This window comes from Penicillium hordei, assembly GCF_028827395.1.
Source record: "Penicillium hordei strain IBT 12815 chromosome Unknown utg000005l_segment0_segment0, whole genome shotgun sequence".
Lineage (NCBI taxonomy): Eukaryota > Fungi > Ascomycota > Eurotiomycetes > Eurotiales > Aspergillaceae > Penicillium > Penicillium hordei.
In genome coordinates this window covers 4890490-4916339 of record NW_026623146.1, presented here as the reverse complement: position 1 = coordinate 4916339, position 25850 = coordinate 4890490, and the positions used below count along the sequence as shown (strand labels likewise).

General features: G+C 48.7%; 10 protein-coding genes across 10 annotated transcripts; 6 read left to right on the top strand and 4 right to left on the bottom strand.

Moving 5' to 3' along the window:
• Positions 1–799: 799 nt before the first annotated feature.
• On the top strand, positions 800–1565 carry N7537_010654 (uncharacterized protein; the record flags this gene model as incomplete). The annotated part of the gene is made up of 2 exons (XM_056901708.1): positions 800–998; positions 1096–1565. The coding sequence occupies 2 exons, from the start codon at positions 800–802 to the stop codon at positions 1563–1565; spliced, it is 669 nt and encodes a 222-aa protein (XP_056750376.1).
• A 380-nt stretch (positions 1566–1945) lies between these two features.
• Positions 1946–2482, top strand: N7537_010653 (uncharacterized protein; the record flags this gene model as incomplete). Its single annotated transcript, XM_056901707.1, has 2 exons — positions 1946–2034; positions 2089–2482. 2 exons carry the CDS (start codon positions 1946–1948, stop codon positions 2480–2482), a joined length of 483 nt encoding a protein of 160 aa, XP_056750375.1.
• A 1220-nt stretch (positions 2483–3702) lies between these two features.
• On the top strand, positions 3703–4908 carry N7537_010652 (aldose epimerase family protein; the record flags this gene model as incomplete). Its single annotated transcript, XM_056901706.1, has 1 exon — positions 3703–4908. One exon carries the CDS (start codon positions 3703–3705, stop codon positions 4906–4908), a length of 1206 nt encoding a protein of 401 aa, XP_056750374.1.
• A 701-nt stretch (positions 4909–5609) lies between these two features.
• N7537_010651 (uncharacterized protein) lies at positions 5610–7596 on the top strand (the record flags this gene model as incomplete). The annotated part of the gene is made up of 2 exons (XM_056901705.1): positions 5610–7459; positions 7518–7596. 2 exons carry the CDS (start codon positions 5610–5612, stop codon positions 7594–7596), a joined length of 1929 nt encoding a protein of 642 aa, XP_056750373.1.
• A 505-nt stretch (positions 7597–8101) lies between these two features.
• Positions 8102–12729, bottom strand: N7537_010650 (pleiotropic drug resistance family ABC transporter; the record flags this gene model as incomplete). Its single annotated transcript, XM_056901704.1, has 5 exons — positions 8102–8525; positions 8584–9047; positions 9094–10587; positions 10644–12162; positions 12215–12729. 5 exons carry the CDS (start codon positions 12727–12729, stop codon positions 8102–8104), a joined length of 4416 nt encoding a protein of 1471 aa, XP_056750372.1.
• A 1297-nt stretch (positions 12730–14026) lies between these two features.
• On the bottom strand, positions 14027–15729 carry N7537_010649 (arylsulfotransferase family protein; the record flags this gene model as incomplete). The annotated part of the gene is made up of 3 exons (XM_056901703.1): positions 14027–14994; positions 15051–15116; positions 15165–15729. The coding sequence occupies 3 exons, from the start codon at positions 15727–15729 to the stop codon at positions 14027–14029; spliced, it is 1599 nt and encodes a 532-aa protein (XP_056750371.1).
• A 384-nt stretch (positions 15730–16113) lies between these two features.
• On the top strand, positions 16114–18101 carry N7537_010648 (MDR family MFS transporter; the record flags this gene model as incomplete). Its single annotated transcript, XM_056901702.1, has 6 exons — positions 16114–16270; positions 16324–16635; positions 16687–17210; positions 17268–17589; positions 17695–17837; positions 17910–18101. 6 exons carry the CDS (start codon positions 16114–16116, stop codon positions 18099–18101), a joined length of 1650 nt encoding a protein of 549 aa, XP_056750370.1.
• Positions 18102–18565: 464 nt separating this feature from the next.
• Positions 18566–19258, top strand: N7537_010647 (uncharacterized protein; the record flags this gene model as incomplete). Its single annotated transcript, XM_056901701.1, has 1 exon — positions 18566–19258. The coding sequence occupies one exon, from the start codon at positions 18566–18568 to the stop codon at positions 19256–19258; it is 693 nt and encodes a 230-aa protein (XP_056750369.1).
• Positions 19259–19412: 154 nt separating this feature from the next.
• On the bottom strand, positions 19413–21700 carry N7537_010646 (alpha-L-arabinofuranosidase A; the record flags this gene model as incomplete). Its single annotated transcript, XM_056901700.1, has 8 exons — positions 19413–19760; positions 19822–19929; positions 19981–20135; positions 20183–20602; positions 20658–20847; positions 20914–21030; positions 21080–21529; positions 21581–21700. 8 exons carry the CDS (start codon positions 21698–21700, stop codon positions 19413–19415), a joined length of 1908 nt encoding a protein of 635 aa, XP_056750368.1.
• A 1090-nt stretch (positions 21701–22790) lies between these two features.
• N7537_010645 (uncharacterized protein) lies at positions 22791–24833 on the bottom strand (the record flags this gene model as incomplete). The annotated part of the gene is made up of 4 exons (XM_056901699.1): positions 22791–23722; positions 23842–24184; positions 24256–24526; positions 24583–24833. 4 exons carry the CDS (start codon positions 24831–24833, stop codon positions 22791–22793), a joined length of 1797 nt encoding a protein of 598 aa, XP_056750367.1.
• Positions 24834–25850: the final 1017 nt, after the last annotated feature.

Sequence of the window (25850 nt, the reverse complement as noted above, 5' to 3'; positions counted from 1 at the left end):
CAAGAGACCCCTAGATGGTAACTTAACTGGGACACGGGGAATAACGAGCACGTCCAATTGGAGCAAATTCCACCTTGTCCTGATCGCAAGGCTTTGTACAACATACTTTTTCGACTCACATTTCGGCGCCTTAGATGCGTCCCTGGTTTTTCAGGTGGACATAGGCTGTCTTAACGTCATTCAACATAATCCAAGGGCTTCGGACGGCCCTATTATCAATTCCTACCTTGATGCGACCAACAAAGCGACTTTCAAGTGCTTTGCTTTGTGTGAATAGAACATAGGTTTCCACAATAATCACTGGCTGGAACTAGGAGATCACGGGTGAGGCTGATAAGTTTGAAGCTAAAAGTTAAACCCGGAGCCTTGTGAGGGCCGTGTGCCTAATGCGGTTGGTCCCCTTATTAGCATGCAGATCCTTATTAAAGAGGCAATCACATCCATCGTATGGATTTGTCGAGTCTACCTGTGCCCTACGGTGACTGGACATAAATTATTGGTGCACTACCCCCTAGATCCCGGTTCATTTCCCCCTTTTCTACTTTTTTTTTCTCTCAGCATGACAGAACCTTCCCCGTTTGTTTTCTAAATCGTCCACCATATCTTGAGATCTTGTTACAGTGTGCCTCTATGTTGTACAGTCTGAATGTCTAAGCAAGGGTATGCTATTCGCCGAAATGGCACCTGCCCATCTTCGGAAACACTATGTGGTAAAACATGGGGTGACTGGTACCCATGTTGCCCAGGAGATACAGATTGTGCAGATTTAAATGAGAATACACAATGCAACCCAGCAAATATGAATGGGCCGGCATTCAGTCAGTGTTCAAATGATACGTGGAATCTCTACCAGGCGAACGGGTTCTTTTGCTGTGAGACCGACCAAATAGGCTTCACGAGCACAGAAACCGCGACAGACGGGTTTTACGGCTGTGCAGAGGATAGCACCTTTGACAATACTATTATGCGCTCATTGAGCATCATAAAAATGGCTACTGGTGGGTACTATCTGGTGTGCATATATTCTGAACACTTTGATTTCTTCTCTTTCCTCTCCCTGACTCAATATTTATATCTGACATAAATCATCGATAGAATCGACTTCAACATCAGCCTCATCGTATTCATCAACAACGGCCCCCTCGGTAACAACCACCCCTTCGACGACTAATACCTCCTCGACAACACCTATATCCGCAGCCAAACAAAGCACTCCAGACGCAAAAGGGATCGCTGGAGGCGTGGTAGGTGGTGTTTGCGCATTCGCTCTCATTGCTGGGATAATCTGGCTTATAATTCGTCGTCGCCGATCGCAAGCATCCGCCAAAGGAGAAAAGTCCCATCTGGAACCTGACGACCCAAGCAACCATTCAGACTCTCCGCTAACTGGTGCCTCATCGTCTTATTACGAGGCACACGCGTTATCGGAGCTTCCATCAGACAGCCAACCAGGAATACCATCTGAAGCACTAGGGGAGAACAAACCGCGCTTTGAGATGCCTGTGGATAATCGAGCGAGATCTGAACTTCCTGCAACCCGCCAACCGCCCTCCGAGCTTCCTTAGCACCAAATAAATCTGCGCCCGCTGCCGCTGTAGAAAGCAATTATTGACTGCAACTACAATTGAATACCTTGCATTCTTTGCGTTTTTATGGACTGATATCGGGGGTTCTGTATTCTTGTTGCATAAGTCTTGTTTCCTGTCATGCTTCGAGAACCACAATGTATTTAGAACAGTCCTATACCCCTTTTCGCTTGCTCCACCATACAAAGGAATAATTTTATCAACCATGATATCAGCTGATGATTTTCATCAGGCCAGGCTGTGTCCGCTAAAATCAAGAAGCGCAATCCCACCTCCCAGGTGTACGACTTCAGATTCGACTACAACACGGGCCTGAGTCGACCATTGGACCATGGAAACATGTTTGAGTCAACAACAACATGTCGAGTACTACAGTCATTACGCCCGGCACAATCACACGACAGAAGAACAAGAATGGTGACCCTCTGTATCCCGATTACATGCCTAAGTTTGACTATAAAAACCAATTTCTGATTGAATGTCAGTGACAACTAAACTGTAGTCCAACAGCATTCTACGACCCTCTTGAGAAGGTCGAGGATATCGGTTCTGTCGAGCATTTCGATCCTGGTCACCGCGCTGATCCCAAATTGCCTAATCTTCTGAAGAAAGCGACAAAACTCTGGGAATTATCTCCTTATGTGGGAACTGAGATCCATGGAGTTCAGCTCTCTCAACTTGACGGTGCTGGTTTGGATGAACTCGCTCTTCTTGCTGCGCAGAGAGGTGCCCTGGTATTCCGCGATCAAGACTTTGTGAATATTGGCTTCAAGGCACAAAAGAAACTTGTCAGTCATTTTGGCCCTCTGCATATTCATGGCTGGGTCCCTCATCCTGCTGCGGGATCTGAAGAGCACATGATTATCTACGATCATGTCGACACGGGTTTAGGTTAACTCTGGCGAACAAACCAATCTCGGCTAAGATTGAAGAGGATGATTCGGAACATTAGGCTGGAGGTCAGCTTACGCCGAGAAATCTCCATTTGCAAGTGGATAGCGCGGGGCTGTGTTGAACATTATTTATTTTTCTATAGAAAATATAAAGAATTAATCTTGGGATTAGACTGACAAGTAAAGTCATAGTCTACGTATGGGATCTACACTTCCTAAATTCTAAACTTGTCTTGAACCCTTATGGTTCAAGTATATTTTCGAGATATAAATTGCGGGTTTGTGAATCGTTCTTTTCTTCCTAGACTTGGTCCACATACTTCGCTCACTTGGGCTTAGGGCTTAGGGGGCTTGGATTGAGTGGAGACAATAGAAATCAGTTACTGAGATCACTTTCTATGTTGTACACGTGAGAATTCCTAAGATATAAGACAAATTTATACAAAACCGGTTAGAGAATCTTGTAGCCCAATAACACTCCAACGAGCCGATCAAATAAGTGCAATTGCTAGTATATAGATTTAGTTCATCGATCTTCAATTAATGTGATGGGCCACTGTTTACTTAAGGATGGTGGTGCTTTCTAATAGTTAGAGATATAGGACCGGAGCATATACAATAGGTGTCATCTTCCGGATTGGTAAGCCTTCCTAATTAGGTAAACGATCTTTACATCTGGGCCAGTCTCTCTCGCCTGGAACCGGGCAAATCTTGATTGAAAAGGGGAAAATGTGAGAGTTCTACATAACTTATGGCATTAACTAAAAAGAGGTTAGCATTTGCCTTGACACTACCTCCGAAGAGCCTCCAGAGAATGCCCGAATGTCCTTTTTTGGATCGATGGCACCGTCAAGAGCAAGGAATGGAAAGTAGCAAGGTACAATCTCGGTGAAATTTAAGGTGAAAATTAGAGTGAGATTGATCTGACACCTGAGGAAAGTTCCGCTGCAACCAATGAAGCTATTGTGGGGGACCTTGGATGCCTCTCAAAGGATCAACTCGGGATGCCGACGTATCCCTGATCCTTTCTCTTCCGTTTCCGACATGCCGATAGCGGTGTTCTTTTTTTATGTTGTATACACTGCAAGAAGGTGGGTCTGTCGATTGACTTGATTTGAAAGGGTTCAAAAGGAGTTCCTTCGCATGTTCTAAATTCTTTCTTCCATTTACCTGTGTTTACGTGTGCCATTCCTACTGAACATTCTTTCATCAAATATCGCAATATGCATCTTAAGCAGTGCATTGCAACATGTCTTTTAGTTCCGATCGCTCTCAGTCAGTCACATCCCACTGCATCCTCTGTGGATCCCTTTAAGGTCTTCACAATCTCCGCCGGCAATATTACGGCCAAGTTCATTCCATATGGGGCGCGGTTGATCTCGCTGCTAGTCCCAGACAGGAAAAGCAATGTGCAAGACATTGTAGTTGGCTACGACGATCCGCGTCAGTATCTGGAAGACACCCAGACCAGCCATACCTATTTCGGCGCTGTCCTTGGTCGGATTGCCAACCGTATCAAAAATGGCACTTTCTCCCTAGATGGAACCGAGTACCACATTCCCAAGAATCAAAAGGGGTTGTATACGCTGCATGGTGGAGATATTGGCTATGATCAGCGGAACTGGACTGTGCTTGCATCCACACCTTCCTCTGTTACCTTCCAGCTCTACGACGCCGCATTCCAAGGCTTCCCAGGCGACGTCATTACGCAGGCTACATACAGTGTCGACACCGAGGTCACAGCGGGGAACCCGCAGGGCCGTCCCCGGCTGATGACCAAGTTGGTTTCGCAGGCTCTCACACACCCCACCCCGATCATGCTCTCCAATCATATCTACTGGAACCTGAATGGGTTCAAGGAGTCGACTGTGCTCAATGATACATGGCTGCAACTGCCTCTGTCTGAGCGCTTCATCGCCACAGACAGTATTCAAGTCCCCAACGGCGCTATCTCTACCGTTGATGATACCGATCACCAATCTATGGACTTTACTACTGGCAAAATCATCGGCCGTGACATCCAATATACCCAAGGTCTTGTTGGCAGTGACGTGGGATATGATAATTGCTTCATTGTTGACCGCGACCCGACGTACTCGGCCCACGACTCCCTTGTTCCTGCTCTCCGATTGAACTCTAGAACCACCGGAATTAGTATGGAAGTTGCCACGAACCAGCCTGCTTTACAGTTTTTTACTTGCCTGAACATGGATGGAACAATTCCTGTGAAGCCTTCCCAGGTCGAGCGCAACTCGGAAAATGAGGAAGCTGCCGGATTTGTTGAGAAATACGGTTGCTTGGCGATTGAACCTGAGGGCTGGATTGATTCTGTTAACAATCCTCAATGGGGCCAGCGATCTAATGTGATCTACTCTCCTGAGACGCCCCCTGCCGTGAATCTGGCCACCTACACCTTCGGAACTGTCTGAGATATGTCACTAATTATGCATCCGAACTTAACTGGTCGTTTGGTAAGTTAAATGCTGGATATTGTATTGCAACAAATTGAAGTACCCTGCAAGCGTTGTGATGTCCCCCCATTGATCCGATGTTTCTATACGGCTTGACCATGTAAACTACGCTATTACGCGAAGACTTTTCGAATAATTCTCCTCTTAGGGTGCTCGAAGCCTAACATACGGTGATCCCCGAAGTAATTTGTCAAAATCTCTCAGGGAAGCCAGGATCGTCCTCAGTTCCTCCTGGTTTGTTATAAAGCACTCATTAGCCGCTGATGCGAGTCAGCCTCATGCACCTGTGTGATGACTCCCAGTGGCGTCCACGCATCATGCAGGGTAAGTGGAGCAACGTACTTTGGTTCCGTTACAATTAGGGCGAAGTATTTGGATCCTGAGCTGGGAAAGTAGTGTTTTGTTCTATTCGAATGCGCTAGATCTTTTGTACGTACAGAAAGAAACAAAAAGGACAAAGTGTTGTAAAAGAGAGAGATTTGGGTAGAGTAAGACTTTGAAATTCGGCCCCATCTCGCAATGTTCCAATGCTGTGGTGCTAATTCAAGCGCCGGCGCTAATTAAGCCATGGCTGATAGCCCTCAGGGTCCAACTTCAAAAGTCATTGAATTCGATTTCCTCTTCCTAGGTACTCCAATTTCTATGTCCACTGTAATATAATGTTGCCCACTATCCGTCGAACTCGACTGTGGTTTATGACATTGTTCCAGTCATTACAAGCCAACACTATGGCTTTCCTCGATACTCTTCGGGCAGGGCCCTGGACCAAACACAACTACCAGCTTCTTGAGGGAGCTCGAGAGAAATCATACTATTACTTTGCCCACAGGACAAAGAGGACGAGGACTTGGACCATGGCTTTTTCGGCAGCGACAGTGATGTTCTTCTTTTGGTGTTTCCCGTTACTCCCAGCAAACTTCAAACGCATGCCCAACGAGCGCTTGTGCGATCATCCCATCTCCATACTTGCGTCCATTGCCTCCCAAGAATTCAATAAGACTTTGGCGGTCCAGTCCAAATCATTCGAACAGGCAGTTACAGAATACCGTCGACGATATAACATGCCGCCGCCTCCCCACTTCGATAAGTGGTACGAGTTTGCAAAGCAGCGGAACACGATGTTGATTGACGAGTACGACACAATATACCATTCTTTACTCCCTTTCTGGGGACTTTCCCCGAGTACAATTCGGTCGCGTGTGAGAGAGGACCTAGGCTTCGACAACATGGTCATGGGTATATCTATACGGAATGGCGAGCCCATTCATCTAGGCAATGGCCAGGGAGATTTCCAACGGAGGGCGACGATGAAGCAGTTTCACAAATTTGCTCAATGGCTGCCTGATATGGATCTCGAATTCAACGTCCACGATGAGCCGCGGGTCGTTGTTCCTCACGAGGAGTTACACAGACTGGTAACAAAAGGGTATAAAGCTCAGGCGTGCTTGAACGGCAATTCGTTATCAAATTATTCCTCGGGAAATAATATCTCTACGGAACCAATCCCAGAAGTCTTCACAAGTAGGTTTCTCAATCTTGCACGTCAAGAAACCTGGCTTTATTCTCGACTATCATGCCCACCCCACAGCCCAGCTATGGACCTCGATGGTAATGCCCCAGACAATACTAGAGCCTTCGCCATCGAACCTTTAGGATTCGTGTTCAACCAATCCGCGGCTAGCGATATTTGCAATAGTCCCTCGCTGCAGCATAGCCTTGGAATCTTTGAGCGGCCCAATGCCCTCAAGCTCACCAACGAGCTAGTCCCTATGTTCTCAATGTCACACCTATCCTCGTTTCAAGATATCCCAGTCCCCTCACCATGGTATTATGAGGGAGTTGGAGGCTATAGGCCAGAAACCGATATCCCATGGGAATCAAGGAGAGGGCAAATCTACTGGCGAGGGACCACTAGCGGCGGATCCAGTCAAAATGGGTCCTGGCACAATCTACAGCGCCAACGAGTGGTTGCATTACTAGAACGGAAGCAGGAGCATGATATCCTGGAACGCAAGGCAGAGTCCACTTGTAGCATCGGTGGCGAGGAAGGCTGGAAAGTTCGCAAGGCAAATCAAACAGAGCTCAGCGGATATTTCAACGCCCATTTTGTTGATATTACCGGCTGTGAGGGACAAGACTGTTACGAAGAGAGGAGGTTTTTTGATGTCCTGGATCGAGAAGACGAGAACGAGGCGTGGAAATACCGCTACTTACTGGATATGGATGGTCACGCTTACAGCGGGCGATTCTATGCCTTCATGCGTAGCAAGAGCGTTCCACTCAAGCTGACCTTTTTCCGAGAATGGCACGAGAACGTGCTCATTCCATGGCTTCACTACGTCCCGCTCAACAAGGATACCACCGAAATCGCTGAGATCGTGCGCTTCTTCGAGCAGGATCCTGCTGGACAGGAGATTGCTCGAACTATTGGCGAGGAAGGGCAGTCGTGGGCTGCTAAAACACTTCGGAATGATGATATGGATGTCTATATGTTCCGGCTTATGTTGGAGTACGTGCATTTGATAGTGCTCAGTGATATGTCTTTTACGATGCTAACTATATTACAGATATGCCCGTGTACAAGACGATCGACGAGAGAATTTGGGCTTCATTTCCCCGGGTCCATTGTCCGGGAGCTTGCCGTAGGACCCTTAATGAGCTGATATAAAATTGTCTATGTACATAAGAGAGTTATAGGTCCTTCCCAAATTGGAGGTACTGGTCGAAGTTGACTGCTTCTTTGCTACGTCGTACACAGATGGCTGTCTCATAAGCCAAAAATGAAATATTTATCGGGAGAGAAGAGTGACATCTCGAGTTAAAGGATCCGTGGTCATCTACTGGTGGACCGGAATTCTCAAGTAGCGTCACCTATCTGGAATCTGGACGATGGGTGGTTCGGTTCCTCGCCCATGCTGGATACTTAAACGTGCAAAAGGTTATAAAATAATACAACATTTGTTAATATAGGCTACATTTAATGAGATACATTTAACAAGAGAACACTCTGTGCCAGGATCAACAAAGCAAGAGAATATTTCCGATGAACCCCAAGCTGAAACGCACGGAATCCCCTGGGAACAAAATCAACTGCAATGAACAACCCCCCCCCCCCCCCCAACAACCCGAAGAAACAAAGAAGAGCATCTTTTTAGGTACGCTTGAATTTGCGCGACCAATGCTTGGGCACGCGACAAAGCCAGTACATGAAGAACGCCGCGATAATATTGAACCCCACGTAGGCAAACAGCAAACCGATGTTGCGCCCAACATCCGAGTACGACATGTTGAGACTCTCGAGGAACTGGTCTGTTCTCGTCATTGGGCAAATTTTGCAATCCACCGAGGCCTCGGGATTGAGCAATTTGCCCTTCATAGCCTGGATGTAGGGGTCCAGATAACGGCTGCAAGTCTGGCCATCTGGAGGCGAGATAGTGAGCCATTCAATGCTGGAACATTCCACTGAAGTTCCAGTCAGGCCTGTGGAGAGCACGGAGGACACAAAGTAGGTGAATGGCGAAACACGATTCATCCAGGTCCAGAAATGAGGCATTTCAGAGGAATTAGCGAGTACCCTACAGGTTCAGTCAGCAATATTACCAATTAACTACGAAATGCCGGCAGATAACTTACCCGTTAAAGACCAAGCAAAGCGAGAACATGAACTGGGCAATATTGCTACCAGTATCGGGTTCCTCAATTCCAGCAATCATCATGGAGCTGAAGGTCGACGTGAACATCATGAACAGCAAAACCAGGAGGTACATGATGCCGCTTCGTTCGAGGACTGCGTTTGTTGGCTGTGCATTATGATAGAACCCGATTGGGTAGTACCAGCAGAAAAAGATTGGGACGGACATCAGGGTATTCCACGTCAGCTCCACGAGGATGCTGGCCATCATAAATGCCTTCCACGAGTAGGTTTTGGATGGCCGTTCACGTACCTCATACAAAGCACGCTGCGTGACGAAGGATGGCATCATCTGTTGGACCAGACCTGGGAAGATGACGAGGAGCATGAAGATTGCAAACATTTGATTCTGCAGCCCTTGAAGACTGGTAGACATGTGCCAGAAGGTAAATCCGAGGAAGAGCGGCTATATCCGTTAGTCTAATCAAATAAAAGGGAGGAATATACCTTACCGGGGCAGTGCAGGTGAGAACTTTGGCGTACAGATATGACGGAGATCTCCAGTACTGTTGAAACGTGCGTTGGGTACAAACGAAGAACTGATACCAAATTGGCATGGCGAATTCACCAAATCCTGCAGCTCGCAGGGGTACAGGCCGGTTGGACAATTCATTTTTAATTTTAGCCAATTCCCTGTGAACCTCAGTTCGTTCGGCACTGTTGGTCCATTGTTCCGCCCAATCTCTATCCACATGAGAGCCTGGCGCAGCACCAATGACCTCGAGCATCCATTCGGCCGGGTTTGCGTTTGGTGGGCACTTGAGTGACCCTTTGTCTTCGAAGTATGTGATCAATGTTTCCATATTCGGGCCAAGGTCTCCAAAGTACACTGTGCGTCCTCCTTTAGCGAGAAACAATAGGCGGTCGAACTGCTGCATCAGCATTGCCGAAGGTTGGTGGATGGTACACAGTACAGCCTGACCGTGGTCGGCCAGGTTGCGCATCAGGGTACAGATTGACCAAGCAGTTTGACTATCCAGACCGGAAGTTGGTTCATCAAAGAACAGCAGCAAATCTGGCTTAGCAGCTAGTTCCACGCCGATAGTCAACCGCTTACGCTGCTCCACATTGAGACCCTCCCCGACAACTCCGACCACGGCATCTGCATATTCTTCCATACCGAGCATGTGAATGACCTCTTCGACGTATGCAATCTTTTCTTGGTGAGAAATGGTAGCAAGCTGGCGTAGGAGAGCGCTAAAAACTAGAGCTTCACGAACAGTACTAGTCTCCAGATGCAGATCCTGTTGCTGTACGTAACCCGTCTTCCGCTGGAAAGAATCGTCGCATAGCTGCCCATCGATAAGCATCTCTCCTGAGACAACGCCTATAGTGACACGATCGGCCAACACGTCGAGCAAGGATGTCTTTCCTGCACCAGTGACACCCATCAAGGCTGTCAGAGTTCCGGGCTTGACCCAACCATCCACGCTGTTCAAGATGCGTCGCTCAGTCCCGTTGACCTTGATGTCATAACACACATTCTCCCAGTGGAAGATAGAAGCTTGGCGAACAATTGCTCCAGTTGCGTCCTGGGGTTCGCTAGCAACTGCGCCTTTCTCCGATGCAATGACCTCCTCTGGATCATCTTTTCGAGCACCCTTGGCAAAAGCAGGAATCTTGCCGCGCGGGAACACCAGAACCTCACCTTTGGATGGTTTGGCCCGGATGAGCTCGCTACAGGAGATGTACAGCCCAAAGAAGACGACGAAGAATGCGCAGAGAATCCCGAAGTTTCGCCACAAATGTGGGCTGTAGTATTGGTAAGTGGTGTTGATGTATGTCTCTCCATCAATAAAATCTTGGCCTGCCACAGCACCCTTCTGTGAACATATCCTGGAGCTGGGAGGAGAATCTTTGTAAACGTCCACGCCACCCGGGACAAAATTCGAGCAAGGGAAGGACCGTCCGCCGAACTCATTGATCATCAGCGCCTCAAAGGCGTACTATCTCGTGTTAGCATATTCTGGCGTGACCGCGCAAAAACTAAGTTATCAATTACAGCAATCGGGTTCACGTAGTTGAGCCATCGGAACCAAGGGTGCATATCACGGACAGGAATAGTAAACCCGGTGTAAATGACTAAGATAAGCATGAAGACCGAAGCAGGAGGCATGGCTTGGGCCACAGACCGCGAGATTGCGCCGATAAACCGGAAGATGTTAGACATCACAAGGGTCGTCGTTATCGAAAAGAGGAAAAATATGAAGAAATGGCCCGGAGTGCGCCGGAGATGAGGTAGGAAGTAGAATATCAAATTGAACACCACGGATAGCAAGAGTTTTGAGGGAAGCTCCACGATGTACGCACTAATAGCTTCCGCCAAGGGATGGTATAATGCGTACTTGCGATGCTTTTCCACGATAGGCCGTTGCTGCCACATTATCATGATTTCAAGTGAGCTGGCGAAGCCACTGATCATGATGGCAAAGAAGAGTATGCATCCACGCTTGTAGAAACTGTCGGTATTGTTAGGCATGTCGAAGAAGAGACTGGAAATGATCAGAGCCATGCTGATATTTCCAGCGAGCGTGGCAAGCGTCATAGCCGAGTCTGCCTTGAGCCGCAAGAAGCCTCGCCAAAGGCACAGACGGACTTGCATCGGAAATGAGAGTGTGTATGGAGAGGCTGGACGAGTAAGCCTGGGCTTGTCGGCTGCACGAGAGCGACTGAATTGCTCAAACTTTGTTTCTCCAACGTTGTCGTCGGCTTCATTTGCTTGAATCTCAGCAAGAAGCTGTTTACGCTCCGGGCTCTCTTTCCAGCGTGCTGCGAACTCATCGGGTGTACGTGGAACGGAGTCTTCAAACCCGGGGCGAGCAAGGCGTTCCGAAGGACTGGTGAGGGAAGTGAGGAAGTCCGCAGTGGTTTGTCTCTCTGGACAATGGAACCCCATCTTAATGAAGAAGCACCGTGCATTGGACGCACTGCCGAAATAGATCTGGTGGCCTTCGTAGAGGACAATTGCTTTGTCAAACAGGTGGTAAATGGACTGACTTGCTTGGTAGATTGCTACAATAGCGGTGGATCCACTATAGTCAGTGGAAAGGCGAATGTTTTTGACAAATTCCAGTGCCGTTGAGCTATCGAGTCCACGAGTGCTGTTGTCCCAACACTGCAAAGGGCATCGACACAGAGTGGTTTCGGCGATACTGACCCGCTTTCTTTCCCCGCCAGATACACCTCGAATGAATTCATTGCCCACCTTGGTGTTCATGGTATGGGTCAAGCCAAGCATCGCCATTACCACATCCCGCATATGCATGGCATACTGGTTGCGTGTAACACCGGGAAGGCGGTTACTCGGCGCTCGAGCGTGAGCGGCAAACAGCAGTGTATCACCGACAGTCAACTGAGGGAAATGAGTCTCGGTTTCGGCTTGGTAGATGACTTCGCCGCGGAAACGGCTATGCATGTCGTTCCAGGATATGCCATCATACTGCACTTCAGAACCTTTATCCTTGTCCAGATAGAGGCCATGGGTCTCTCCTGCGATGGTTTTGAGGAGGGTAGAGCATCCGCTGCTGGTCATTAGTGATTCGTCCTTTGTGGGGAGGATGTCGATTCACGTACCTTCCCGGGCGACCTAGTACAACTAGCATCTCACCACTGTGAACAATGCCTTCGAAGTCCCGCAGGATGTCAATGCGTACTTTCTTCTGCAATCCAAAAGCACTGCGAAACCACCCTGCACCTTTTAGCCAGAAGTTGGCAAAGTCCATCTGATAATCAGCCGCGGTGCCGTAGCCGAAAACATTGAGGTTGCGAAAGGAGACCCCCGTTGTGCGACGCGGATATCGATCTGGATCGCGAGAGGTCATCTGTATAATGTTCTTCACCCATTTGCGCGATTTAAACTGGTCACTATTGGGATCTAGTTCTGGGTCACTTGAGTCGAGGAAGGTGTTGACACCCTCTGTGGCTTCATTGGCTGCTCTGAGGCTGTTCTGTTGTGAGATCTGTGATAGAGAACGTGCAAGAGTGGTGATTTGTCTGTCGCGATCCTCTCCGGACTCGGATACTGGGGTCTCCGAGCGGGGGGTATCAACGGCACCATCGTGAGGCATGTTTTCCACTCGGTCTGGCATGAGAGGAGTCGGCAAGAAGCCTAAAGAAGGAAGAAGATGTGAAGCAATGAAGGAAACACGGTAAAGAAGGTAAACGAGAGTTGTTGACAGAAGGGAAAAATACGAGGTAAGACGTGACTGGTAAGAGACTTTATGGAAAGGAGGAAGGAAGGAACCTAAGACAGCAAGAGAGTAACAGAGGAAGAAGGAAAGAAGCAACGGAAACCGGAAAGTGAGAGATCCGAGAAGCTTCAAAAAAGGGAAAGAAGGGAACTCAACACCCATGGATGCACCGTCACTCTGCTCTTTCCGAAACGGTAAATGGATATTTTGTGTACATTATGCACTGTCTCAGGATTAGCTAAATATCCGAATGAATGCATATATATGCTGTATCTGCATATCTGAAGATTTTATTCACTTGATTGCGACATTACTTTATAGAGTATAAGACTGCATCACATAACCTATCTAGTGAAAAGGGGAACAATCAAGGCTGTATGCTCTGCGGCATACGGGTCGATTCAGCACTCGTAGTTCAGCTTCATACCCGACTTGCATACAAGGAAACCCAGGTGCACTGCCCCGAAAGTGGATTCAGAGAGGTGTAGGAGTGTGTATTCTCAATCTGTATCTATCTGCTACTTGTAACCTCATAATCTCAATGCTTACATAACAACACATGGTAAAGAGAAGAGGCATGGGCAAATGCGTAGTGGGGAGCCTATTCCCCCACTACACTAGGTATATATTAAGGTGTTTTTGACTCTCTTGATTGGCTGCGTATGAACATTATGTCCTATCACCCCCACACCTTATATTCACAGCAACTTCCCTTTTAGGTTAATCTCGGATTCGGTCAATATATCAGATGTTAACCCGGGATTGTGAGGATCCGAGAGTCTAACGAGTTGACAGAAAACCCAAAGGTCAGACATCCGCACCTAAAAGGTCCAGTAAGAAGATTATCGAATGTGACACTACCCGGTCACTGTCGGCCCCGGGGGATTCCAAGGTTTCATTTGCTTATAGCTTTTTGTCTCGGTACGCATTAGGTCTTAAGGATCTAAAGTTTGCACTATTTTCACTACACAAGTACTATATGCTGATTTTGCCACATACCTTCAATTCAATTGCAGAATTTAAACTATGTGCAGGCAAAAATCCGATATGGCGCACTGACAATTCGGCCTACCGTGGACAACTACTTCCGCCCACATCAACCAGCACATTCCTTTATACTCCTCTTTGTCACATCAGCCCCTCACCACATCTCATTCCCCTCTCCATAGAATCTAGTACACAGATATGTCTTCATCTATGCCTGCAAGATCAACTGTCTCCAAGAGCCGCGATCCTCGGACCCAGAAGTAACAGTACTGTAAGGAAGCACCGCGTCCTGGATATGAGCAACGCGTGTTGTAGTCAAGACACGACCACGAGCCGACAAAGCCTCAGCCGCCAAGCGTTGGTATGAGTGACCAGCGAGAGAGAAGGAAGTTTCGAATCCATCACGTGTAGCCTCGCCCAAGAACTCCCGGGACCCAAATCCATCCGTAACGGCATAGAATCGCCAAACAGCCGTCTCGGTATCGCCATTCCATGAAACAAAGACCTCGGTCCCCGAGGAAGACCTCTCAGCCACAATGGCGGGTTCTTCTGTGGGAAGGCCGGTCCAGTTGTACCGGAATGCCCGATAGTTCTGGACTCCCTCGCCCAGCAAACCCGAGTCCATGTAAGCGTGAAAGATAGGGGTACCGTCCGCCCGGAATTCGGTCAGAGCTCCCTCAGAGCCCCAATTCACCAAGGCATTACCGTTGGGTAGAAGCTGGGTGCTGCCCTGGGACTTGGCGAGGAGTCCATCGGGAGGCTGGAAGGCTTGGACAATCTCCGCAGTCCAGGTTGCAGTATTGACAGAAATCACCTTGCCCTGTGAGAAAGGATGGGTGTGGACCTCTTTGCCGCGGTGGTTCTCTGTTCCGTGAGCGGAGTTATCGAAAAGGGATATGATTTCCTCGTCATCACCTTGCTTGACAAAGCGTGCGTGATGCTGGAAGCAGAACTTGACGTTGGGACCCAGCTCAAAGTCTGAGCGGAGACCACCCAACCGCCAGATAATTTCACCAGTGGTGCCATTGATCTTGTGGACTGCGCAAGCATCCCGCGCGGAAATCAGGTAATTGCCTTCGGCATCCTTGTCCACAGAGTTGATATGGAAGTAATCCCATGCGTCAGATGAGTTGTAGCCTGCACCCGCTTGTCCCGGGTTCAGAGGGAGGACGGCCTCTGCACGATGTCAGACTAATCCATTATAAGCATTGAAGGTAACTAAGTTGACTTACCATCAGGAGAGGCATGTTCGAGGCTAGACCACTCAAATAGCAGTTCTCCGCTGTCAAGATCCAACTCTATTGCGAATCAGCATCAGCTCTTCGTATGTTCGAGTACCCACATACCCTGGAAGATGGCATCGACAACCCACTGCTGTTCAGTACTACCACCCCAGCGGGAGAGATCCCTCGGCACGGGCTGATAGACCTGAAGCAACGCAGTCTTCTCGTCAACGACATGGAATTCATGCTTATCCATGAGCTTGTGGTTGCCAGCTCGGAGCTCCCGGATAGTCTCATAGCGCTGATTCAGAATGGTAGCATGACCATGTCCATGTCCATAGGCCGGGTTATGATCGCCCTCGAAGCTAAACAGCACATCCTGACCATTCCATCTGGCCTTCTGGAAGTTGGCAGCCCAGATGGAGAAGTAGGTATAGCCCGACCAGACAAGCTCACCGTCATCGCGAACAATATACGGAGCTTCCTGGCGTGGACCATGGAACTGCGGCTCAGCCCACTGGCCCGGGAAAGGCGCGATGAAGAGGTAACCCTTCGCGACATCCTTTGTGGCCGGGATGGTGATATTTAGACGAGGCGGGGCCAGGTCGGTTCGAGATTTGAACTGCCAATCTGCCGCGGCGAGCGGCAACAGCGCTGCGGCGCAGGCGATGGTTTCAAGGAGCTTCATGATAAGTACTGGTCCAGCGATCAGTTTCCATGACGCTAGTCATTATGTTCATGATAGGGTACATTAACCTTAGATGGGTACTCTGCACTGAGTCTCTTTGACTTCTTTTTATTTGAATAGTTGTGTGAAATAAAATGAAAAAGAAGGAAATGGCACACATCCCATCGCGTTAAATACTTGCCAACCTTAGATATATGTCATAGTGGAAGACGATGTCGTGCTTGGCACTTGGCGGGGAAAATAATCCGCTGGCATTTTCCCCATCGAGTGCCCGCAGTGCCCGCTCTGCTCGGCACTCTGAAATTTCTGAAATTTCCGATCTTCGGACTCTTTTTCATCATCGTCTAAACCGCAAACTTGGGATCTGAACATTTGAAATCGACAATGGCATTAGACCCGAATAAAAGTGTTCCAGGCGTAATGCCGACACACGAGAATGAAGCCGAAAGATCAGCACAAGAAAGCGAAGAGCAACCTTTATTGAGATCGGATCCAGTTCCTACATGGCGCCCACCGCCGGGATTCCTACTGATCCAAATCGGTAAGTGAAATCAAATTGCATAGAAGTTAGAGCACATTTTGACAATTCAATAGCAATCATGGCCAATGTATTTCTTGGCGGGTTTGACGGCACCATCACTGCCTCAACCTATGCTGTGATCAGCTCCGAGTTCAACGCCGCGAACACTGCTTCGTGGTTGACCACCTCGTACTTGATCACAAGCACGGCATTCCAGCCTCTGTATGGCCGATTTTCCGATATACTCGGTCGCCGGTCTTGTTTCTTCACTGCAACCATCACCTTCATGATTGGTTGTCTGGGATGTGCCGTGGCCCGCGATGTAATCTTTTTGAACATGATGCGCGCCTTGACAGGCATTGGCGGCGGAGGATTGATGACTATGGGTAAGTCAACAATCTTTCAATTGACATATCAATCGCTAACAAGTATCCTAGCCACAATCATCAACTCGGATCTCATTCCCTTCCGCCGGCGCGGCATGTACCAGGCAATTCAGAATGTCTCGTACGGCTTCGGAGCCATCTGCGGTGCTTCCTTCGGAGGTGCCATCGTTGATTCGATCGGATGGCGCTGGTGCTTCCTGCTGCAGGTTCCGGTATCTTTGTTTGCTTTGGTCATGGGCTATATCGTTTTGAAGTTCCCAGCACAAAACACCCATTCTTCCCCAGATGGGCAGAAACGAGGAATTTGGCACCAAATCGATGTCCTGGGCGCTTGTCTGCTCATTCTGGCTCTTTCTGCCCAACTAGTCGGACTCAGCCTGGGTGGTAACATCCTCCCTTGGACTCACATGTGGGTGATTCTGCCATTGGTCTTTAGTCTGGTATTGCTGGTCGCATTTGTCGCCGTTGAAGCTAAAACCACCGCCGCACCTTTGATTCCATTGAAGATGCTACGAGGACAGCTCGCTGTATCCACACAGATTGCCAATGTTTGTGTCGGGATGGCAGCATACGCAGTAAGCTCACCCGGTCCACCCGTTATATGAGCATCATAACTAACGCAACACATTCAGTACCTGTTTACTCTGCCTCTCATGTTCCAGGTGATTCTCCTTGACTCGCCTAGCAAGGCTGGCACCCGGCTGGTGATTCCCTGTCTATTTACCCCACTTGGTGGTCTTGTCGCAGGAATCGTCATGTCACGCTGGGGCAAGCTGGCCTCCATTGTGCGTGTCGGTGCAGCCCTAATGTTCGTGGGAAATCTGCTCGTCATGCTCCTTCGATTCAACGACTCGGCATGGAAATATTTCGTCTATGTCATTCCCGCCAACCTGGGTCAGGGGATGGTATACCCGGGAATTCTGTTCACTTTCCTAGCAGCCTTTGACCACACCGGTAAGCCAGCTTGTCTCTCTTTCCGTGTCAATTGTCGCCAGCGCCATTACCCAAATCCACGAGCGACCGAGCCATTCTGCCAAGCCTGCTAACAACGTCGTGCAGATCACGCCGTCTCCGCTTCAACCGTCTACCTCATCCGCTCTCTCGGAACCGTTTGGGGCGTCGCAGTGACCTCCACCATCATGCAGAATACACTTAACTCAGGCCTCGGGGAGGCCTTGAGTGGAATACCAGATAAATGGAAAGTACAATTCCTTCGCCGTTCGATGATAACGACCCCTGAATAAGCGTTGCTGACCTAAACACTCGTCTCCTAGGTGATTGATGAGATCCGCCACTCAGTCTCCGCTATTTATGATCTCCCTCCGGATGTACAAATGGCTGCTCGGCTGGTGTACTACCGCGGGATCAGACTCTCCTTCATGGCCTCCGCGATCTTTGCATTTATCGCGACCGTCGCTGCTATCTTCACCCGTGGAAAGGGGCTGGAGCGCGCGGGCGGCAAATAAGGAACCTCGACCTCGCGCTCCAAATGAACTCCATATCGGAGGAATATAAGATGTGGTGTTTATGGTGAGGTGGGTTCACCGCTCGCGCGGACCCGATGGAGTGATGCGCGGCCCCTTACTGGAATACATTGTGGCGGGTGAAGTAGATAAGGCGACTGTACGGTCCAGGAGTGCCGATGCTCAATGCGGCAAGTGGTATATATTGGAAGGATATAACTTAGAATATAGAAGTTAGTGAGTTGGCAATAGAAATAGTAAGGCTGATTCGTTCAGTTTCACGAATATCTTCTTCATCTCGGAAAATACTCCATAGTAGACTGTCAAGTCCAGAAACACACTTGACTGTATCAGTGCTAGTGCTGATCCCACTCAAGGAAACCTCCAATTTCTGGATGATACCAACCTCCCACCTCCCCCATTCCATTCTACTCAATTCCGTTCAGAGCCAAAGCAGTTCAAGCAAAATGCCTACCGATACATTCCACCTCTACTCATACTTCTGCTCCTCATGCTGTCAACGAATCATAATTGCCGCTCACCTGAAGGGTATCCCTCTTGAATACACCTACATCGACCTGGGCACCAAAGCGCACACAACAGGCGAATACAAAGAATCAAACCCCAGCGCCAGTGTGCCTACCTTGGTAGTGACAAATGCCAACGGAGAAAAGACCATCATCCGCCAATCCATGACGATCTTGGATTATTTCGAGGAAAGGTTCCCAGATATTTCTCCACTCCTCCCTCGTGGATTACAGGATCGGGTGCAGGTGCGTGATCTTGTGAATATCATCGCGATCGATACGCAACCTACCACCAACTCCCGTATCGTAAAGCGGGTAAAGGGTATTCGTGAGAGTAACGAGGATCGGGATGAATTCGTCAAACAGGCCTTTACCGACGGATTTCAAGCCTACGAGAGTCTGGTGATGAAGCAAGGCGGGGAGGGGACATATTCCTTTGGGGACACTGTTTCTATGGCGGATGTGGTACTGGTCCCTACAGTTGACCAGGCTCTGTTGTACCGAATGGATTTGGATTTCGTGCCTAATCTCAAGCGCATTCATTCTGCTCTCAAGGAATTGGAGGCTTTCAAGGCTGCGGATTGGCGAAATCAGGGGGATACGCCGGAGAAATTTCGGGTCCAGGATGCTTGAGCCTTGTCTAGATTAGATCAGGTGGGAGTGGAGCGCAGACAGGGATGAGAGCGACAGGGGATCGAAGGAAGTATTTCTGAAACTGGGAGGCAATATATTGTCATGCTATGCATGTGCAGGCTTCCCAAGTCTAATTTATACCATTCACAATACATTAATTGGTAGTGAGGACCGCAATACTAAGATTAGGCAGCTTGAATGAGAACTCGCCCTTCTTGCCAGCCTTGATCTGGGTAGTCTTGCTGTTGACGAGATTCGCTCCGCCCACCTCGTTCATCGAAAACGGATCCGGCGCAGTCAGGATGGTCAAGTCTGCCTTGGTGCCACGGCCAACACCTTCGAATGACAGTGATACAGGCACATCGGATGTGCTGTTGTAGACTGCTGCCTTGAAGATGTGCGAGTTGGTCTTGCTGTTTAGACCTGTCGCATAGTACAAAGGACCGAATGCGTCAGAGGAAGTGGCTGGGAGAGTGTTTGTCATGATGTTGTGATTGAATAGCTATACCCGTGTCTTGCGTCAGTAGAATGTACTTTCAGGGTCTGATGGTAGTGTAACATACACTCCACACGTGCCAGCTCGTAGAGCGAGCGGTCTGGTCAGGATCCGAGTTGAACGACAAGATAGTTGGGGACCATTGGTAGCTGTCCAGGTTCATCAAGAAGGGAGCCTGTTACTTTGTCAGTTCCAGCCAGGGCGAGTGTAAGTTGAAACTACTGACGTAGGTAGTTCCAATAATCTTGTCTGCGTTGCGCTCGGCGCCAATAAGGAACACAGCTTCTGCAACCGAGCCGATCCACCAGGGATACAGAGAGAAATGGGTATCACTCCAGTCAATATCCTGTCCGTTTAATGGCGAAGTAGCGGCAATCTCACCTAGACATGTGTTAGCTATGGTCTCGCAATTTCAGCGAGTTACTTACCGAGCAGGATAGGATGCTCGCGCGTGAAATTGTCAAACATGTCGAACTTGCTGACGAAGTTGTCTGGGGTATCATACAAATGGTAATCACCACCTGCAGTTCCAGGAATTGTCATATCAATAGTAGACGCAAGGACCTGGATATCGGGGTATTTGGCCGTGATAGCCTTGTAGAATGCCGAGAAACGGTAGGACTTGTATGTAGGCAAACCGTTGCTCAGCATATCCTCGTTTCCAACCTCAACATACCGAATTTTCCACGGTTCCGGGTGTCCGACCTTGGCGCGTAGAGCACCGTACTCGGTGTCCACAGAGCCGGTCAAGAACTCGATCTCGTTGAGGGCATCCTGCACATAGAAATCGAGATCGGCTTCCGAGACAACGTCCCCGTTCAGAGCAAGTCCAGCATAGACCGCCAGGACTAAACAGGGCTTGTCAGCTTGGCAGATTAAAATGTCACAGAATGATACACTCACTGGGTTCCATGCCAAGATCGTCGCACCACTCCATGTACTCAATTAAACCCAATCCAAGGGTCTCTTGGTATTGCCAGGTGGTTGCACGACCAGGTCGGTCGGTGAGTGGTCCAATGGTCTCGTTCCACTTCCAGCGGCCCTCGATGCTATCACCCTCGAGGTTATTTCCTCCAGGGAAGCGAAGGAATGTCTACCAAGCTTATTAGCATCATTTATCTTTGATGATAGTCAGAGCAATAGGGAATTTTCAACTTACAGGACCCATATCAGCCATGGCTTGCATCAAGTCTTTCCGCATGCCATTGGGGCGATCATTCCACGTGGGTGGGAACAGGCTGATCAGATTGAAATCAAGCGAGCCACTCGATGCTTTCTAGAAACAATTAGCCCAGGCGCGTGGCAAGCTCCATGTCAAATCTTACCGAGCCATCAAAGGTCAGCGAGAACTTGTTCTTGGTATCGGAAGCCTTTTCTTTGGGAGCAAGAACAAACTCATGTTGCACCCAGTCGTTCGCAACACTTTTTGAGGCAACCTTGGTAGTAGCCAAAACTTTGCCGCTAGAAGAAAGGAGAGATGCGGTGAAGGAGCCTTCATAGGCGCCTTTCACATAGAATGAACCAGTATACTTCTGGGGACGGACGTCAATTCCCCAGAAACCCGCATTAGTCAGACCAGCTGTGCCAGCACCCTTCACATTGACTGAAGTTGGAAGGGCATTTGACAGTGGGTCAGTGAGGTTCTTCAGGGACAGCGATGAGCCCCCAACACCAGACCAGGCCTCCAGTGATGAAGGGAACTTCGTGCTCCCCTGGAACGCTCTGTTGCGGATTAATTCGGCATAGAGACCTCCTTCGGCACAGTGGTTGATTTCCTAGGGTTTGAATTAGATCCAATTCTACAATGCGCGAGTATCTCAACATACCTCTTCCATCGCACCATATTGCAGACCTGATGTCGCATTGCCCCCAGATTTCGCTACCGATATGGTGACAGCGGCACCATATGATGCCAAAAGCGGCAGAAGAAGGTATTTGTGCAGCATTCTAGTGTGATCAGTCCAGAAATGGCTGTTTCAACTCGCCAATGCTATTTAGAATGCAGGGAGTATGACTGAAATGCGCGCTTTAGTGGATATTTATATGCAAGCAACTCCATCGTCCAACGAGTGCCATGCCGGATAATTAGTTGTGCTCCTCATTGTGCTCCAATTGACCCGGATGGATCGAGGTGACGTCTGTGGGGTTCGAGGATCATAACACGATCCCTCCCTTTGTGCAGGACAATCTGCCGACAGCGACCGTAATACCGAGTTTTCATTCCAAATTGGGTAAATCTCCTTGAGGGGTTCGAGGACACTAACTTGGTCTCTTCCTCTGGGCCTTTAGGCAGAACAATCTTCTGACAACGACCGCAATAGCAACGGCTAATCCTAATTAGGTAAATCCCCATGAGGGGTGCATGTGCCAAGAGGGAACCCCTGCAAGTAATTGCCGTCTGGGGAAACATCGGCACAAGCAAGGCCGACCTACAACATATATTGCAATGGTCTGCTCCTTACGCTAGGTCATGCAACACTGCAGCAGAATCTTGGCAGGAAAGGTGCCTTGCCTTATATCAGCGAGCAATATCAGGTTCATGACGCTGATTTGAGAATTGGTGCCACATTCCAAGTGGTGCCTTGCCCTTGGCTGAGCGTTGAGGGGTAGTTGGTCAATGCCGTGACAGGGGATATGAGTTGTGATTGACGGGTAAATCCACCCGCCTTTCTCCGCTGCAGATCCTCACTTGTCTGACTCTTATTTCACGAAGATATCCCCGGAAATTGGAGAAAATATGAAGAAAAATTAGTTAATCTCAAACATATGTCTCACGGCTGTGAAACATAAAAATCAGAAATGGGTATATGAATAAATTATTACTATGCATGCGTTCCCATAACATATATATCAGGAGTAGATATCAACAGATGAAAGAGACAATAAACGGACAACAAGAGATAGCGGAGAACATGTCAATTAAGTGATTTTTTTACCATGATCAGATCCTCCCAGGGTGCTTGGGAGAACATTAGCAGTACGATGCACATTGTCAAGTATCCAACCAGATACCATAGCTATCTTGCCCGATGATTCTTAGAAGACAGTACCTTTGACCTGAGCGGTCTTCTTAAGATCAATGTCTCGGATCATGATGGTCCAGGCAATGGCCAAAGCCATGATACCCAAACCAGCTGAAAGCATACGGACTTCAGCATAGCCGTAGGCTGCCTGAATAGCTAGTCTTACCTCACTTCCCATTGGATAGCCAGTCTGCACTGTGATATCTTCGTAAATGTTATCGAAGTTTGACATAGCCGACTCTGGGAGGTAATTTGCAAGAGCCTTGGGGAAGGTATTGGTCCAAATAGCTGTGCAGATAGTATAACCAGCGGAATCGCCGATAGTACCAACCACATTCAATAAGCCCAAGGCAGCCGCAACGTGTTGGTGATCGACAGCGGCCAAAATGGCAATCTGCTCGACGAGAATGAAAATCGAACCCCCGATCGAAATGAAAATCTGGCACATGATCTGGTATCCGACTCCCATACCAGGCTTGCGGAAATAGATCATCAATCCCTGGGCGAAGATGTAAAGCGGAACAGAGATGTATAACAGCCACTTGAAACGGCCGGTCCTTCGGATAATCCAGCCGACGATGAGAAGTAACACCCCGGACACAACGTCGAATGTGTTGCTCACATATCCAGCCTCGGCGATCGTCAAGTCGCTGACCACCTGTAGGAAGGATGTATAGTAATTGTTCCAGCAGTAGTAAGATAGCTGGTACGTGGCATCCAAAAGACAGGCACCGACAACGGTCCGGTTGGTGAGGATCGCGATATTGAGCAAAGGCACGGGGGCCACCCATTTTTCGTAGATAGCAAAGAAAAAGAGCATCGAGAACCCAACTACAAGCATGGCGATGATATAACCCGAGGCCCAGCCGTCGGGCGCTTCAGTCGCGATATCGAAAGGGAGTTCAAAGAGCACCAGGCCAACGGTAAACATAACAACGCCGGGCACTATTCGAGATTAGTCGTTGTTTGAAGAACTAAATGATTGGAATTGGCAAGTCGCGTCGATAGTGTCCAACTGACGCGATATGTGCAGCACCGAAATGATAGAGAGAGATGTCACTCACAATCAAACTGGATGATCCAATACCAGGTACTTTGCCAAAATGTACGATCACTCTTTTCCTGGATCCGATGACCTTCCCTTTCGGCTTTGCGAAGATTGGTCTTGAGCATGATGTACAAAGGTGCCGCCACGATAGGGAAGATAATGGCCCAACAGCCCAGGCCCCATCGCCAGCTGACCCGATAGTAAAACTCATCTGCTACCTTAGGTCCAGCAAAAGCGGTGATGATGTATGGCGAAGAGGTGAAGGCAAATGCCAGGCCTCGGTTCTTCAATTTGGAGGCATCCGCCGTCATTACATCAATGGCATATTCCATACCACTGAAGCCAATAGAATAAAAGACCTAATTGAAATGTAAGCATTTCCAAAGAAAGCTTTCCGGGGCGTCATCATAAGCATCGATGGTAGTCTTACGTATGCAGTGCAGTAGATGGCAAAGCTGTTGCAAGCGGCCAAGAGAATCAATCCCAGGGTAGCGAAGCATGTCATCAGCAAGAATCCCTCTGCACGGCCCCAAGTGTCCATCATCTTTCCGACGGGGATGTAAATTGCTGCTGAGAAAGCATCGGCAAGCGCAGTAGGAACACCGGACAGCGAGTGGGCCGTGAAAGAACTGGAGACGTAGGGGCTCAAGCTGGAGAAAACCGTGGATTGGAAGGCGTTGACGAAGTATAGGAACCAGATACTATAATAAACGGTTTTAGCAACTGTTCAAATTTATTTCATAAGAAAAGGACTCACTTGAGAAAAACCATGATCAAGGTTCGCTTGGACCAGGTCATGGTGATGGCCTCGATATCCCTAACACCATGCTGGAGGTCTTCCGCCGGCATTTCCGGCTGCTGAACTTCAGTATCGGTGGCAGGATCTCTCTTGCTTTCCTCGGCGGTGGTTCCATCCACTGCAGGTGTGTCAACTAAGCTTGCAGCGTCAGAAGCCGCTACGCGACTGAAGACTGTTCGAGCCCTTCGGAACAAAAGACGGACACCCATGATCAGTTCAAGGTAAAATCAAACAAAGACTCTACACAACCTTGGAAATAATGGGACACCGGTGGCACTTATATTACAAAAGACCCCGAGACCGGCAGAGTTCGGATGGGAGACCGAACAGGCCGTAAAAAGACTACGCGGTGTTATGACCCACATAGTAAAATCGGGGGGATTTCGCGGCCACTGGTGCTTTGGTGAAATTATTCTATTCACTCGGCAAATGCCAGGGCTGCTAGCCTGGTGCTGGATCCACCAAGAAACAATAGCGACAAGGGCAGATCTAATCAGATGTCGCCCTCATCTAATCTAGCGAGCACTAGGCCATAGCGGGTAAGCGTCCTCCACAATAAGCTTTGTTTCGTCAGTCTCAAGCTTCGCTTGGCCTCTTGGCTTCCAGAATTCCATATTAACTGTGGATAATTTCTCGTTTTTCTGGTCATAAATCATGGAATTCCCTCAATTGTCTCGCTTGTCGCGCAAGAAATTTAGGAACTCGGATGGATTCCAGGAAAATTCTCTTATCTGATTTGGACCGGACCCAGGTATAACCAACCGAGATAACCGTCTGATCAGCCAGTGTCTCTTGAGCTTGCTCTGGAAATTCCATTATTTCAGAAGTCATAGTCGAGATATAATTATCACTACTGCTTATTAGTTCATCTGCCCATCTTATGAATTAGGAAAATCTCCATGGATTGCAATTGGGGTTCGCGCAAATCGAGATTGTTTCGGGTGTCATTCATACCAACCTAATGTAGCAAAGCGCACGGGGTAGGACTCGTTTGAGTAATGATTTTGGACTACGGGCTAACCACTTACTATCGCTTCGTCCGAGGGCTCACGGGTGGGGACGCGGTCTTAGCGGACTCCTCTTCAACGGGTCGAGATTACTCCGTTGGTTCTAGTGTTTTTGCTAATGGGCAAGGATTTTGTTTGCCGTCAATTTGGGGGGCAATAAGTATGGTTCTGGTGTGAGACAGGCAGAACACAAGAGCACAGGGTCACTAGACGCAAAGG